Here is an 18,284-nt window from a genome sequence, read left to right as displayed (position 1 = left end):
ATTTCACAGCAAAGGTATGAAAATGGTAAACAAAATCTACCAGTAATTTTCGGGTTTGAAGCCGGATCCCATCAACATTCTGCCACGATATTTCAGCCCAGAGATGTCCGGCCATCCTCAGGTGAGAAGACGAAGTACTGAAGACACCTGATGCAGTCATGGTATTTATAGCGAATCCCGTGCATTAGACTTGGCCACTGTTTCTATGTTTCGATACAGTGTATCGATACGTGGAACTGTTTCAGTGTTTCGGAACGGTTGTGGTTCACTGTTTCGAAACAGTGGTGTTTCATTCTGCCCCTGTCTCGGACCAGATTCGATCTCGAGCCAGATACAGAAACTGTATCGTTGTTTCAAAATACGGCTGTTTCAGTCCATCTGTGCCTGGAACGGACTAATTGTATCGAAACAGTTTCATTCCACTCTGTGTCGGTGAGATTCGGGCTCGGCACAGGTACTGAAACACAACATACCACTTCATGAAACTCTTTCAAGAGTGTCGAAATCTTTTTGACAAGCAATAGCATGAAGCTTAAGATATCCGAAAATAAAGCTTCGTTTCGAGCTGACTGTCCTGTTTCGAAATGGCGTAACATCTGCTTTATAAACACTAACCAAACAATAAAACAACGCATACTGTTCACATTCAAAATAATAAATATGTGAAAATCATTCAGTTAAATTACACTTTTCTTTATAACAGACGCTTCTCTGTTCATGTACAGTAATCATATTAAGAAACGCAAGTTTTGAATAAAAAAAGGCGTAGAGTGACAGTTATTAGACATTTACATAAATTTGATGTAGGTATAATTGCAAGCAATCTGTTTGACAAATCACTGATAGTGTAATGGTGTACGGGAAGGGCACGGTTCGAAACACCTTGAAAGACAAAAAAATTTTCTGTTATATTTTGTTATTTATTCGATTTATTTGGCGTTATTTGTGAGTCTATAGTCACTGTGCCTATTATCCACAATGATTCCCTTTGTGTAGATGGAAATTAGCAAGATGGGTATATTACCCATACTAACGGAATGTGGGACTCCCAGTAGAATATCCGTTGTTTCTGCAGTTTGCTCCCACCTCCAGTTCCGTTCGTGGTGGTTCTTCTGTCTTCAGCTATGGCTGTCCTCAGCCAATTGAAAAGCATGAAAGTCACGCGACACGAAAGCAGCGCATTTGCTGCAGGAAATACGAAACTGCCAAGACGCCTAAGTGATAGTTTCATACTTTCTGCGACATGATTAGCGCTCTCGCACCTCATTTGTGTTTATATGGACATACTTATACAGTACACATTCAAGATGATAAAATGTGTAGGTTTATTAGATTACGAAACACAAACTGTTTCACTGTTTCGAAACAGCGTATCGGAACATTACATTGTACTGTTTCATTTGTTTCGAAACAGTTACGTGTTTCAGTTTGCCCATCTCTACCGTGCATGCGAATCTTACTGGTGGTTTATGGCGCATGCGTTAGGAGATGACATGTGTGAGGCAGCGAAGTTGTGTGTGCTGCCCTCAGTGGTGAAGTAAGAACAAACTAATCGCTGATTATCGACTGAGCACGTCGATTCCGTTGTGACCGCATAATTTTAATAATTGGATTCCAATTTTTATCGAACTGAAAGCCGCTACCACAATTCATTAAATTATCATCAAGTCGTGTTTCCACGGGTTCTTTAATTACAGAGTCCCAGAAGCTGGAAACCGGTGCTAAAATTTTGGTATTATTGTATTCCATTGAATGTCCCATGGAAATGCAATGTTCTGCCACTGCTGATTTTAAAGGTTACCGCAGACGGGTGTGTCTTACATGTTTTGCACAGCGTTCCTGGATTGTTACTATCGTCTGACCTATATTTGCAGAGCCACACTCACAGAGAATTTTATAAACAGCTGCCTTCATCAATTGTAAATCGTCTTTAACGGATCCGACTAAGGCCCTGTTCTTTGTTGGTGGACGGAGCCTGACAATATTATTCTTCCTAAGCAATCTGCTTAGAAGACGCGTTCCTGGCATATGGAAGGAACGCAGTTGAGTTACAGTCGTCATCAGTCTCCTCAGAGCGTTGCTTCCTGTTATTATAATTGTGTGTGGTCTTCCGTATTTGACGCGAAGTATAGCCATTCTCTTTAAAAAGCTTCTTCAGATGCACTAATTCTTCGTGAAGGCTATCAGCATCCGATATTACGTGCGCCTGATGAATTAAAGTACTAAGAACACTGGCGGTTTGTGCGGGGTGATGGCAGCCGGACGCCTGAAGATATAGACCTGTATGTGAGGGTTTTCTGTACACCGAATGTCCCAAAGACCCATCATTCTTACGGTATACTAACACGTCTAGAAAGGGTAAAGTCCCATCGTTCTGTATCTCCATAGTAAACTTGATGTTCTCATGTAAAGGGTTTAAATAACAAAGGAATTTTTCCAATTATTGTCTGTCATGAGGCCATAAAATGAAAGTATCATCTACGTAACGCCAAAAAACCGTAGACTTTAAGACTGCAGACTCAAGAGCTTTCTCCTCAAAGTCTTCCATAAAAAGATTGGCCACCGTAGGGGACAAGGGACTCTCCATGGTGACACCGTCAGTTTCTTCAAAAAATTCGTTATTAAATAGAAAAATAAGTTGAGGAGAGAGTATGTTCAAACGAAGCCATCAAATCATCACTGAACAAGTTACCAATAAGATGTAGGGAGTCAAATAAAGGCACTTTGGTAAAAAATGTGATCACATCGAAGATAACTAGTAAATCCGAGCTGCTCAACTTAACAGTCTTCAAACGATTGATAAAATCCTTGGAATTACGCATATGGTGGCAGCACTTACCCACATACAACTTGAGTAAGGAGGCCAGATGTTATGCAGTCGAATAAGGAGAAGCACCAATATCACTCACTATCAATCGTAGTGGAACGCCATCCTTATGAATCTTGGTCAGTCCATACAGTCTTGGTGGAACCCCATTGTGTGGTCTCAGTCCCTTGATAGCTTGTTCAGGTAAAGAACTATCGTTCAAAAGAGTAGCAGTTTTTCTGGATATAAGACTCGTTGGGTGCTTATTCATTTTGCGGTACACAGAATCACTTAGCTGAATATATATCTTCTCGTTGTAGGCTTCCCTTGTCAAAAGGGAAGTCACATACAAAATCTATATCTTTCCAACTTCACTACGTGCAAGGAGAGAAGGGTTAAGTTAGCTGGCATTGTTACAGGCATGGAACAAGTGGGCCCCAGCGCGCGGGTGCTGGCCAGCGCTATCATGGGTGCTGTTGACGTCATTGGTGAAATCCTCCTCGGGTTCCTTGCTTGGCTGCTACAAGACTGGAGGATGCTGCTGCGCATTGCTTACCTGCCAGGTTTCATCATGGTCTCCTGTTACTGGTGGTAAGATGTAGTTCAGCTCTGAAATTTGGTTCCAGGTGTATTTCAATACCACGCGGGATTGGCCGAGCGGGCTACGGCGCTGCAGTCATGGACTGTGCGGCTGGTCCCGGCGGAAGTTCGAGTCCTCCCTCGGGCATGGGTGTTTGTGTTTATCTTTAGGATAATTTAGGTTAAGTAGTGTGTAAGCTTAGGGACTGATGACCTCAGCAGTTAAGTCCCATAAGATTTCACACACAATTACATTTTTTTTGTATTTTAAATCATTTATTGTTTTCGGACGTTTGGAAAGAACACGTATAGGTTTGTGTCAAGCAGCCTAAAATCACACTCTGGTTGCTGGTAACTTACCCGCTATTCAGAGAATGTTAGCCAGGTTCTGTATTCTGTGAGCAGAGAAGGCACTTTCATAACGTCTGTTTATAAAAGTGTGGGATAAAATTGTACGTCTAGATAGAATTTTATGTTTTCGGGATGTTAAAGAATATACATTAGTGAAGATAAACGTCTTTGCCAAGATCGCTAATAATAACCTCCTTGGCAAAGAAGTTTATCTACACTAATTTATTGTCACAGATTGCCCCTCGCTTCTCAAAATGAGTACGCGAAAGGTCAAAGAATATTCCATCAGGTACAGTTTGGGCTGCTGCTGTATTGCCATAAGCAAGGTGGTATGGTTGGTCAGAGAAGAAGAGGGGCTAAATTCCCTCTCCAATCATCTTGATTAAGGTTTCTTTAACGAGCCCTTCTGACCTTCTGGAAATCGCTAAGAAGGTCAGAAGGGCTCGTTAAAGATCACGGGCAATTTATTTCTCTTTTCCAATAGTAGCTTGTATTAAAGCACTCTACTCCCACAATGTCATTAATGTTCCTTCTCGAGAGTCCTGTGCGCTGTTACAGAACATATCCTGTAGATCTGTGACGGACACTGCATTTACTTATTTCACCCTTCCTACTTCATTTGCATTTCCGTCCTCGTTGGCTGAGAACTGCGTCATTCTATATATTCATATATCAAAATTTCTCTTCTGCTTCAAATAACTTTCAGGTGCCTTTTCTTACAGTTTTAACCTAAAAGATATTTGCAAAATCAATAGAGTTTAGTTGTCGACCGATGGTACATACCTAACTTACTTAAGACTCATTTGCCTCCAGAAGAAAAGTCTGTTCTCTTGCTGTCATAATTAGCTATAGTCTCACTAATGATGTCATACAATTTTGGGTTGATTGGAACTTAGGTTCCACCCCAAAGCGTTCGACACACATATTTTGAGGTACATTGTAAACTAAAGAATCATACAAATAATCTGTCCCCAGAATTATGAAACATCATTTTATTCCACATTGCTTGGAACCATTTATTAATTTATTTAAACTTGTTGTCTTTATTTTTGATTTCATCATCACCATTTACTTAGAGTAGTACAGATTAATCAACAGTTTTTGAAGGGGGCCTTATCAATTTATCAAATAATTTTTCCATTAGCCGTTACAAAATATATTTGCAATACAGGTACACACAGAAGGATTTTGGTGAAACTAAATATATAGACTGTTGAGTCAAACATTATGAGCACGTGCTTAATAGCGTGCTGATCCACCTTTGGAATAAAATACAGCAGCTATATTGTATAGCACGGAATCGATAAGTCGTTAGTGGATTTCCGGAGGCATGTGGCACCAGATGTATACGCACACGTCACGCACTTCCCTTAAATTACGGGCCGGTTGTTTCTGGACGCGGAACTGACACCCGATAGCATCCCAGACGTGTTTCATCTGGTTCAGATCAGGTGAATTTGATGGCCGAGACATAAACGCGAGCTCACTGTCTACATCTACGTGATTACTCTGCTATTAACAATAAAGTGCCTGGCAGAGGAATTCAATGAACCACCTTCAAGCTGTCACTCTACCGTTCCCCACTCGAACGGCGCGCGGGAAAAACGAGCACTTAAATTTTTCTGTGCGAGCCCTGATTTCTCTTATTTTATCGTGATGATCATTTTCCCTATGTAGGTGGGTGCCAACAGAATGTTTTCGCAATTTCATGAGAAGATCCCGTGGCGACGAAAAACGCCTTTGTTTTAATGATTGCCACTCCACGTATCATGTCTGTGGCACTGTCTCCCCTATTTCGCGATAATACAAAACGAGCTGCCCTTCTTTGTACTTTTTCAATGTCATCCGTCAGTCCCACCTGATGCGGATCCCACACCGCACAGCAATACTCCAGAATCGGACGGACAAGCGTGGTGTAAGCAGTCTCTTTAGTAAACCTGCTACACCTTCTAAGTGTTCTGACAATAAATCACAGTCTTTGGTTTGCTCTACCCATAACATTATCTATGTGATCGTTCCAATGTAGGTTATTTGTAATTGTAATCCCTAAGTATTTAGTTGAATTTACAGCCTTTAGATTTGTGTGACTTATTGCGTAATCGAACCTTAGCGGATTTCCTTTAGTACTCATGCCACGCTCCTCAAACCACTCTAGCACGTTTCTGACCTTGTAAGACGGATAATTATCCTATTGGAAAATACCATAGAGGTAGGGAAATTTATCAAACATGGAAGGATGCAGGTGGTCCGTGATAATGTTCACGTAGTCCACAGCTGTCATAGTGCCTTAGATTGCTACCATAGGTTCCATGAAAGCCCAGGTAAATATCTCCCACAACATAATACTGCCCCACTGGCCTACGTCAGTGGAGTGGCGCATGTTTCAAGCAGTCTTTGGCTTGGATGAAGCCATATCCGCAACCGGCGAGCGATCTGGGGTAACAAGAAAAGGGATTCATTCTACCAGTCGACATGTTCCCATTGATAACCCGGTGCCCACTGCAATCGTAATTGACGATATCGTTGGATCAACATGGCAACACGTAAGGGTCGTCTGCCACGAAGCCCCATGTTCGACACTGTGCACTGAAGGGTGTGTATCGAAACGCTTGTGCATGCACCAGCGTTGTTTCCTGCCGTCAGATCAAGCACAGATCGTCGCTTATCCTGCTTTATGGAGCAGGCAAGCCTCCGACTTCCACGTTTTGCGATGAAGTGTACACATGTAACACCTTGCCGCCTACTGATGGTTTCACCGTCCTTCAACCACTTTCCATATACGGTCATGTCAATAGGACGCGAACAACCGACAAGCTGTGCCGTTTCCGAGATGTTCGTTTCCAAGTGCTGGCTCATAACACTCTGTCCTATATTAAAGTAGGTTCCCCCATTTGCGATCCTTGTCGTGGTTAGAATGCTTCCTCATTCGTCTCTGATCCGCATATACACTTTCCTCATCTCGTCACGTGCCCGCCAGACGGCATTTAGTCTCGCCGTGGGGCAGTCAACAGCAGTTACAAAAGCGTTTCAAAATGCAGTTACTAGTTTCGACCAGCCAGTGGTCATCAGCTGAGTATACAGGGTGAGTCACCTAACATTACCGCTGGATATATTTTGTAAACCACATCAAATACTGACGCATCGATTCCACAGACCGAACGTGAGGAGAGGGGCTAGTGTAATTGTTTAATACAAACCATACAAAAATGCACGGAAGTATGTTTTTTAACACAAACCTACGTTTTTTTAAATGGAACCCCGGTAGTTTTGTTAGCACATCTGAACATATAAACAAATACGTAATCAGTGCCGTTTGTTGCAGTGTAAAATGTTAATTACATCCGGAGCTACTGTAACCTAAAGTTGACGCTTGAGTACCACTCCTCCACTGTTCGATCGTGTGTATCGGAGAGCACCGAATTACGTAGGGACCTAAAGGGAATGCTGATGGACCTTAGGTACAGAAGAGACTGAAACAGCACATTACGTTCACATGCTACCACCTTTTTATTGGTCTTTTTCACTGACGCACATGTACATTACCATGAGGGGTGGGGTACACGTTCGACGGGCGTTTCATAGGACGTGGAGGACGCATAAATTGGCCAGCCCGTTCTCCTGATCTTACACCTCTGGACTTCTTTCTGTGGGGTACGTTAAAGGAAAACGTGTACCGTGATGTGCCTACAACCCCTGAGGATATGAAACAACGTATTGTGGCAGCCTGCGGCGACATTATACCAGATGTACTGCGGCGTGTACGACATTCGTTACGCCAGAGATTGCAATTGTGTGCAGCAAATGATGGCCACCACATTGAACATCTATTGGCCTGACATGTCGGGACACACCCTATTCCACTCCGTAATTGAAAACGGAAACCACGTGTGTACGTGTACCTCACCCCTCATGGTAATGTACATGTGCGTCAGTGAAAAAGACCAATAAAAAGATGTTAGCATGTGGACGTAATGTGCTGTTCCAGTCTCTTCTGTACCTAAGGTCCATAACCGTTCCCTTTGGATCCCTACGTAATTCGGTGCTCTCCGATACACACGACCGAACAGCGGAGGAGTGGTACTGAAGCGTCAACTTTAGGTTACAATAGCTCCGGATGTAATTAACATTTTACAATGCAACAAACGGCACTGATTACGTATTTGTTTATATGTTCAGATGTGCTAACAAAACTACCGGGGTTCCATTTAAATAAACGTAGGTTTGTGTTAAAAAACATACTTCCGTGCATTTTTGTATGGTTTGTATTAAACAATTACACTAGCCCCTCTCCTCACGTTCGGTCTGTGGAATCGATTCGTCAGTATTTGATGTGGTTTACGAAATATATCCAGCGGTAACGTTAGGTGACTCACCCTGTATACTGAAAAAGAGAGGACACAACAAGAACCGTAATAGAACTTACGAAGTGTGCGGCACCTGATAAAACAAAAATAAAATTAGACTTAAGTACACACGCTGCAAGTGGGAAGGTTCCCAGTGTGTTGTCAACGTAAGTACAGACAACAGTAGGATGAGGTCAATGTTTTACAGACAAAGTACAATCTCCTCTTTGTCTAATGATACCTGCCTTCATTCGCGAAAGTGATAGCTACAGGCAGATTTAATAGTTACATTCATTTAAATAATGTGAAATGATTTTTTAAACAAATTCAAAAATGTCACATTACGGTAAAGAAGGTAACTACAAAATCTGACAAAACGTCTACTACACTTTGCCTACGGAACTTTGACCCTACCTGCTGTTGGCTATATTTAGTCACGGATTTAGGTCGGTTCGAACCCTGGGCGCAGCAAAATAGAAAATAATATTCCAGTATGTGTTAACCATATTTTTCAGTGAACGATAGGTATTACCGTACGTATCATTAATGTTTTATCACAAATAAAATTTGATTATGATATAATTTCGTTTTCTTCTCGGCATCGATTTTACTTCACAGTCTGGTCCATTTGTCCGCACATTAGTGTCCATTTTGTGAGACCTGTGCCATCTTGAGGGTTAACTCTCGTCGAGTGTACGCCATTTTGTGTTATCAAGCCAGTTTTCCCTTAATTAGTTAACAGTAGCATACTAACAATGAAAAATTTTAAATTAAAAGGAAGGTCAGCGTTGGCCGTAATATTGATGGTTTATTCATAGCAAAATCGATTTTCAGTCATATAGTGGTCATCTTCAGTGCTGTGGTGTACAAATTAAACTCATAGGCACTGGTATCAAGTTATTATCAGTAACCAAAACTGAGAAACGATCACAATAACGATTACTGAGCCTTTTTTTTATCTCATTTTGTTCTACATTGTTCGGCGAATTTGTTCGTGGCGAACGTCCGATGACACTCGTTCAGGTTGTTCGTTGATCTGTTCACTCAGTTTTTTTTTTTTTATTACAGAGGGTAGCTGAACCCTCTGACCGAACACGCTGAGCTACCGTGCCCGCTAGCCTGAACTCTAAGCACATGACCGCCGCCATCCCATACTCAGGGTCGCAACGCACAGGTACATCATGACGCCTAAAACTTCTCTATCGATTTGCTCGAAATCGCGTAAGTAGTACGTCTTACTAGTTGCACATTATGTTGCCCTAATGGACTACTAAAAGTGTACAAAGTCTGAAGTACATCCATGATCCGAACGTCGTGGCCTCCCCTTATGAGTTTCTTTCGGTGGAAAACCAGATCATCGCACATAGGTGCTTGCCGAATTTTCACGGGGATCTGGCAGTGGACAAAAGCATGCAGAGTCGTTGGGCGATGCGTCTGTCATCATCGCAACACGGTCGCGCAAACCTGTCCGATCTCCCTCGTGACGGCCGGCCTTAGACAGCTGTAAATCCTGCAATGTTGGAACGTATGGACACTCTCATTCGAGGTGAGCGACGGATCACAGTCAAACACCACGATACACAACTGGACGTCTCTGCTGGAAGTGCTCATACCCTCGTCCACCAGTTGGGGTACTCAAATGTGTGTGCCTGTTGGGTTGCTCGCCGCCTAACAGAAGACCATAAAGAGCATCGAAGGACATCTGTGAAGAATTGCTTCCGCCTTACGCGGCTGATCGTGACAGTTGTTGTCGAACGTCGACACATGCGATAAAACATGGGTTCATCACTTCGAACCCGAAACAAAACGGCAACGAATGGAGAACCTGCAGAACGTCGTGAAGAAGTTTCGTGATCATACTATTGTAATAGGGGGAGACTTCAATCTACCAGGTATAGAATGGGATAGTCACACAATCAGAACTGGAGCCAGGGACAGAGACTCTTGTGACATTATCCTGACTGCCTTGTCCGAGAATTACTTCGAGTAGATAGTTAGAGAACCAACTCGTGAAGCTAACGTTTTAGACCTCATAGCAACAAATAGACCGGAACTTTTCGACTCCGTGAATGTAGAAGAGGGTATCAGTGATCATAAGTCAGTGGTTGCATCAATGACTACAAGTGTAATAAGAAATGCCAAGAAAGGAAGGAAAATATATTTGCTTAACAAGAGTGATAGGGCACAAATCGCAGAATATCTGAGTGACCACCATCAAACGTTCATTTCTGAGGAAGAGGATGTGGAACAAAAATGGAAAAAATTCAGAAACATCGTCCAGTACGCCTTAGATAAGTTCGTACCGACTAAGGTCCAAAGCGAGGGGAAAGATCCACCGTGGTATAACAATCATGTACGAAAGGTACTACGGAAACAAAGAAAGCTTCATCATAGGTTTAAGAGTAGTCGAATCATAGCTGATAAGGAAAAGCTGAACGAAGCGAAAAAGAGCGTAAAGAGAGCAATGAGAGAAGCATTCAACGAATTCGAACATAAAACATTGGCAAACAATCTAAACAAGAACCCTAAAAAGTTTTGGTCATATGTAAAATCGGTAAGCGGATCTAAATCCCCTATTCAGTCACTCGTTGACCACGATGGCACCGAAACAGAGGACGACCGAAGAAAGGCAGAAATACTGAATTCAGTGTTCCGAAACTGTTTCACTGCGGAAAATCGTAACACGGTCCCTGACTTCAGCCGTCGCACGGACGCCAAAATGGAAAATATTGAAATAAACGATATCGGAATTGAAAAACAACTGCTATCACTTAGTAGCGGAAAAGCATCCGGACCAGACGAGATACCCTTAAGATTCTACAGTGATTATGCTAAAGAACTTGCCCCCTTTCTATCAGCAATTTATCGTAGATCGCTGGAAGAACGTAAAGTACCTAGCGACTGGAAGAAAGCGCAGGTCGTTCCCATTTTCAAGAAGGGTCATAAATCAGATGCGAATAATTATAGGCCTATTTCGCTTACGTCAATCTGTTGTAGAATAATGGAACATGTTTTGTGTTCTCGTATTATGACGTTCTTAGATAATACAAATCTCCTTCATCATATCCAACATGGATTCCGCAAACAGAGATCATGTGAAACTCAGCTCGCCCTATTTGCCCAAGAAATTCACAGTGCCGTAGACACTGGCGAGCAGATTGATGCCGTATTCCTGGACTTCAGGAAGGCATTTGATACGGTTCCGCACTTACGTTTAATGAAAAAAATACGAGCTTACGGATTATCGGACCAGGTTTGTGATTGGATTCAGGATTTCCTAGAAGAAAGAACTCAACATGTCATTCTTAACGGTTCAAAATCTGCAGATGTAGAGGTAATTTCGGGAGTACCGCAAGGAAGCGTGATAGGACCTTTATTGTTTACAATATACATAAATGACTTAGTTGACAACATCGGTAGCTCCGTGAGGCTATTTGCAGATGACACGGTTGTCTACAAGAAAGTAGCAACATCAGAAGACTCGTACGTACTCCAGGAAGACCTGCAGAGGATTAATGCATGGTGCGACAGCTGGCAGCTTTCCCTAAACGTAGATAAATGTAATATAATGCGCATACATAGGGGCAGAAATCCATTCCAGTACGATTATGCCATAGGTGGTAAATCATTGGAAGCGGTAACGACCGTAAAATACTTAGGAGTTACTATCCGGAGCGATCTGAAGTGGAATGATCACATAAAACAAATAGTGGGAAAAGCAGGCGCCAGGTTGAGATTCATAGGAAGAATTCTAAGAAAATGTGACTCATCGACGAAAGAAGTAGCTTACAAAACGCTTGTTCGTCCGATTCTTGAGTATTGCTCATCAGTATGGGACCCTTACCAGGTTGGATTAATAGAAGAGATAGACATGATCCAGCGAAAAGCAGCGCGATTCGTCATGGGGACATTTAGTCAGCGCGAGAGCGTTACGGAGATGCTGAACAAGCTCCAGTGGCGGACACTTCAAGAAAGGCGTTACGCAATACGGAGAGGTTTATTATCGAAATTACGAGAGAGCACATTCCGGGAAGAGATGGGCAACATATTACTACCGCCCACATATATCTCGCGTAATGATCACAACGAAAAGATCCGAGAAATTAGAGCAAATACGGAGACTTACAAGCAGTCGTTCTTCCCACGCACAATTCGTGAATGGAACAGGGAAGGGGGGATCAGATAGTGGTACAATAAGTACCCTCCGCCACACACCGTAAGGTGGCTCGCGGAGTATAGATGTAGATGTAGATGTAGAGTGGCGCCTCACCAACTCTCCTCCAAAGAAAAAATTCAAAGCCACACTCTCAGCCGTAGAAGTCATGGTAACGGTCGTCTGGGACTCTGAAAGAGCTATTCTGTTTGTTGCCCTACCTCATGGTGCAGCGATCAACACGGATGTGTATTGCGCTACCCTCAGGAATTGGATGAAACGACTTCAGCGTGTTTGTCGCCATAAAAATGCAAACCAATTTCTCATTTTCCATGACAACGCGAGGCCCCACACAAGTCTGCGCACCAAAGAGGAACTCACAAAACTCTATTGGGCTGTTCTTCCTCATCCACAATACAGCCTGGGTCTCGCGCCTTCCTACTTCAGTCTTTTGGCCCCATGGAAGATGCACTCCGTGGGACGCAATACGTGGATGATGTGGAGATTATTCATGCAGTAAGACGTTGGTTCCGACGTAGAGAGAGAGTGGTACTATGCAGGCCTTCCCAGTAAAGTAACTCAAGGCCGTCACATTGAACGGAGATGGTAAGACTCGACATACGTCATATTTGAAAGTTGCTTCATAAGCAGAGAGAACTTCATCACAAATTTAAGCCGGCCGCGGTGGCCGAGCGGTTCTAGGCGCTTCAGTCTGGAACCGCGCTGCTGCTACGGTCGCAGGTTCGAATCCTGCCTCGGGCATGGATGTATGTGATGTAGTTAGGTTTAAGTAGTTCTAAGTTTAGGGGATTGATGACCTCAGCTGTTAAGTCCCATAGTGCTTAGAACGATTTCGATTTTTTCACAAATTTAAACGTAGCCAAGGCCTTGTTGACAATCCAAAATTGAACAGAGCCAGAATGAGTACAAGGAGAGCCACGTGTGAAGCGTTCAACGCTTTCGGAAGTAAATTTTTCTCTGAGCTGACAAAAAAATTCGAAAATATTTTGGTCTTACGTTAAGCTGGGAACTAACCCAGATATCCAGTCACTCAGTAACTATGCTGCTCTGAAAGATTAATGAGTGGCAATGTCGATATTCTCCGGGAACTGTCAGCATTCACATAGTGTAAGCACTCCGTCTTCAGGCCACAAGTGGCCCATCGGGATCATCGGACCACCGTGTCATCCTCAGCTGAGGATGCGGATAGGAGGGGCGTGTGGTCAGCACACCGCTCTCCTGGTCGTTATGATAGTTTTCTTTGACCGGAGCCATTACTATTTCGTCCTCAATTGGCATCACGAGGCTGAGTGCACACTGAAAAATGGCAACAGCGCGTGGCGGCCCGGATGGTCACCCATCCAAGTGCCGGCTACGCCCGACAGTGCTTCACTTCGGTGATCTGACGGGAACTGGTGTATCCACTGCGGCAAGGCACACAGTGTAAGTAACAAATATGTGCTAAATATCATTAATTCTCACTTACATGGGCAAATGTCAGCATTCAGCTCGCACTGATGGTCAATATTGAATAAAAACACAGGATGTTTCCATATTTTGAGAGTGGTAATATGGACCAAGTCACGATAAAAGTGCCCCGTACACATGGGCTCTAAAACGAATACCTTAAGAGCTGTGAGCACTTCGTCATCTTCGTTACCTACAGTGAAATACATCACTTCTGCTGTAAGCTCATTGCTATTACGAGCCGGTCGCGGTGGTCTAGCCGTTCTAGGCGCTCAGTCTGGAACCGTGCGACTGCTACGGTCGCAGGTTCGAATCCTGCCTCGGCCATGGATGTGTATGATGTCCTTAAGTTAGTTCGGTTTAAGTAGTTCTAAGTTCTAGGGGACTGATGACCACAGATGTTAAGTCCCATAGTGCTCAGAGCCATTTGAACCATTTTTTGCTATTGCGAACGACCTACAGAATGCAGTAAATAAATGTAACAATACATTACTCCATTACTGTGAAACAGCAGAGCTTCTAAGGTAATCTGCCTGCTATTACATACGACCTGCACTCGTGAACCATAGCTAAAGGAAGTTCTAAGTATGATTCATAAAAAGACATGCTTCTCTCCAACAGTTTGGAATCATGCACTCTCTGAAAAAGTCCAGGTTGGTTGCGACGAATGCACTAGCAGACACTGACGACGAGTTCCTGTAGTGTTTATACATTATTAATGTGGCTTGCATACACCCAAGATTTCAGCTGTCCCCACATCCAAAAATTAAAGGGATTAAGATCGGGGGAACCAGCTGACCAACAATATGGACTTCCCCTTCCAGTCCAGTGTCAGTTAAATGTCTCTGTAAGGTGTTCCTGTACATTGGGAGGAAATGGGCTGGTGCGTTTTTCAGTCAATGCTAGCTGTGAATACATGGAAAGTTCCAGCTTCTCTTTAATATTTCACTATGGAATATGATTTTCCCCATTATTACTCAAATTTTGTTCAAACGAATGTGCATACAAATTCTTTGATCTGTCCTTTAGTTTCAACATTAATGATCTGACATATCTGCTGTGGGCTTTTGTTTCAGTATCCTCAACCAGTGTTTGTTTAATGATTTTTCTGATGTTTCACCAGCACCTCCATTGTTGGTGGCAGACTGGATTCAAGCTTGCAGCTGTAGATTGTATGAGTATCCCAGAAGTCAAGGGGTCTAAGTAACAAAATCATTGTTTTGAGAAAACTCAAGTCACAGTTGAGCAGTTTTGGTAATTGGGAAAATTAGAACTTCACCATTTCGACCATATTAGGTGAATACTTGGTTCCTTAGCTTTTCATTAATTATGATAAAAGTAGGTAAAACATCAAGTTTATGGTTGATATGTATAAAAATAGACAATCTGCACATTGACCCCTTTACCTCTTAATTAAAATGAAACCAAATGATTACGCTCAGACTATTCAAACAAAATAATGGGCTTTTATTGTTATAAAAAAGAACAGAATTGTATCAGAATTTTACTTATTGATTTACAAAACAAATAATTAGGAGTTAATACCTTTCAACATATGTTAAAATCATCATCTCTATCACAGATGTTGTTACACATTAGCAACATCATCATCTGCATGAGTACCGGGGCATAACGATTCACTGGTCTTTGTTTCATGGGATACGCTTTGACAAAATTGGTGATGTATCAGTGACAAAAATTGCAGACATTCCATCAGGTTTTCATTTTTTTGTTGTATTTTAGCTTTGGATTCTCAACTGTTGGGTGAAGGGTGGGGAGTTGTGCAGGCATTTTAACCTGTTCATTGTTTCCTCATTGGCAGTTCCTGGTAAGGCAGAATGCATTCAGCTGATGTTGCCTTAAAAAAAAAAGAGTCTTTGAGTTTGGCTTTTCATAATGCAGTACCCACATTACTCATATTCCTGGCACAGTTTCCTTGTAGTGCTGGTACTGGTTTAGTGTTTGACAATCAATTAAGTTTTCAGCTGTCATCTTAGAAACAAAATATTTTCAACTTGTTGCAGTATCCAGGTTCATCCAGTCTTCTGGTACATACAAGTCATGTTTCTTCTTCTTTTCAAGTTCAGTGATCACAAAGTCCTGATCACATTCATAGTATGAATATCCAGAAACTGGGAAATGGTGATCAACAGTTTTAATTTGGATGTTCTGAACAATACAGCACTAAAATTTTACTTTTATATTGATCTTTTTCTGCTCTCCACAGCTACCACTGAAGGCTAAGATGTGCTTCACATTGTGAAAAGGTCCTGATTTTGTTACATATGTAAAAGATTACAAATTTTTAAAAAAATATTTTTGTAAAGGCAGCCAAAGGCGTTATGGTCAGTGATCAATGCTGAAACAGGTGCCACAGGCAAAGATCATGTTATTTCTGAAATCAAGATAGAGGATATAACTATTGTAAATCCAGCTCAAATTTCTGAATTATTTAATGAATTCTTTATAAATGTAAACAAATCTAACATCAATGTAGAAGATTACCCAGACAAGGTAAATTTCTTCAACATTGAGCAATCTGAAGGTGAACTATTCAGTACATTTACCAAAATTACTGTAAAGTAGCAGCAGCAGCAGCAGCTTTATTCATCTATAGATCTCTTTTTACAATGATGTAGGACATGTCAAAGTATTTACAAGTTTAGCTCAATTTAAAATAAGCTAATTCATATACACATATATTTACAGACTTCTAGTTAGAGACAAGCTTTAGATTTACTCTTGGTGTACAATACTTTTTTTTTTACAAATAACTTATTAAATAATGTAATGCCACACTGTTCACTCATATCTGACTATCAGTCACTGCACACACTATATGCACATTGTTTGATAACACTTCACTCACTACATACACACACAAAAGATATAGAAAATGTGATACTATCACTAAAAAGTAAAACATCAGCAGGATGGGATGGGATACTAACAAAAATGTTAAAAACAATCTCGAAAATAATTGCACAACCACTAACTACAATAATTAACCAGTCCAAGATTATTTTTCAGCCACACTAAGTACACAGTAGTTAAGCTACTATTCAAAAAAAGGCACAAAAGGAAATATGGGAAACTATTGCCTGGTCTCTCTTCTTCAATCACTATCGAAAATATTTGAAAAGATGGTCACCATACAAATTCAAAATTTCATAGAAAAATTTAAAATAATCTAAAAAAATCAGTATGGATTTCAAAAATGCGAAACCACAGTATCTGTTATAAACAATTTTGTTGATAAAATTAGCTCACCTCTAGACAACTCACTGCATGCCACAGGAATTTTTTGTGACCTATCAAAGGCCTCTGATAGTGTGAATCACTCCTTGCTGCTCTGTAAACTGTAAAAGTATGGAATTAGGGGCACAGTATTAGAATGGTTTAAGTCCTATCTAACAAAACAAAGACAAATAGGAAATTATACTTCAAAATGGAAAACCATTTCACATGGAGTACCCCAAGGTTCTGTCTTAGATCCCATTCTGTTTCTGTTTTATGTAAATTATCTGCCACTTAATATTGAGTGTCACTCAGTTTTATTTGCAGAGGACACATATTTAATCATTGAAAGTAAGAGTACTGATCAAATTCCACAAATGGCATTAAATAATTTAGAAAAATTAGATACCTGGTTTGATTTAAATGGGTTAAAACTAAACATGTAAAAGACTCAGTTAACGCAGTTTAAACCAAAACAAGCAAAATGAATTGTTATTTAGGTCAGGCACAGAAACCAGGATTTGCAGGAAGCTAGCTGTGTGAAATTCCTAGGAATGCAACTAGATAAAAATCTATCTTGGGGATCACATATTCAGTATCTTGCAAATAAATTAAATAGCATAGCATTTGCAGTGAGGATATTGTACAATGTTACCAGTACGGGCATAAAAAAGTAGTATATCACAGCTACTTTGAGTCAGTAATAAGATATGGATTGTATTTTGGGGTAACTCAAACCATATGTGTCGAATACTAAAACTTTAGAAAACCATCATTAGAAATATGCACAATATAGGGTGAAGGAAATCATTTCCCCCCTCCTAAAAAATCTAAGTATATTAAGTGTTCCTTCACTGTACATATATGAGCTGATTATCTTTCTACACAGTAACTGTGATTTATTTGTAGTAAATAATTTTCAACATGATTACAACACCAGAAGCCAAAATAATTTCATGCTGCCCATCTACTGTTTAAAACTTCATGCTCAAACTCATTATATGGGTAAATTACAAGAAAATGAAAGGAAGAGAATTGCTCAGCATAAATTTAGAAACACTGAAAAAAACCTTGTATGAGAAACTAGCGCAGAAATGCTACTATTCAGTAGAAGAATTCGTAAATGACGATCTGAAAATTTGAGCAGGCGAGAGCAAGTACTTAGGACTGTTAATTTTTAAAAGTGTGTTACTTTTGAAGAAAAAATATTAATTGCTTAATTAACTAATTATTCAGTACCATATATTATATTACTGTTATTATAAGGAAAATTGTAAACCAGTTTTTGTGTTTTGACAAGTTGCCAGTACATTTAGTCAATGGTTTGAAATTGTATGTTATGAGACAA

General features: G+C 41.0%; 1 protein-coding gene across 2 annotated transcripts in view; it reads left to right on the top strand.

The window, feature by feature from the left end:
- Window positions 1-18,284, top strand: part of LOC126184680 (organic cation transporter protein-like) — a 230,848-nt gene that overhangs the window by 163,724 nt on the left and 48,840 nt on the right. For both annotated transcript variants that reach the window (XM_049927171.1, XM_049927172.1), the window contains exon 6: window positions 3,226-3,397. In XM_049927171.1, coding sequence (XP_049783128.1) covers window positions 3,226-3,397 — 172 coding nt within the window. The remainder of the gene's footprint in view (window positions 1-3,225; window positions 3,398-18,284) is intronic.

The sequence above is a fragment of the Schistocerca cancellata genome, chromosome 4, assembly GCF_023864275.1.
Source record: "Schistocerca cancellata isolate TAMUIC-IGC-003103 chromosome 4, iqSchCanc2.1, whole genome shotgun sequence".
In the NCBI taxonomy this organism is placed as follows: Eukaryota; Metazoa; Arthropoda; class Insecta; order Orthoptera; family Acrididae; genus Schistocerca; species Schistocerca cancellata.
The sequence above is the reverse complement of the archived record's forward strand: the minus strand, read 5'-3'. Positions and strand labels throughout refer to the sequence as shown.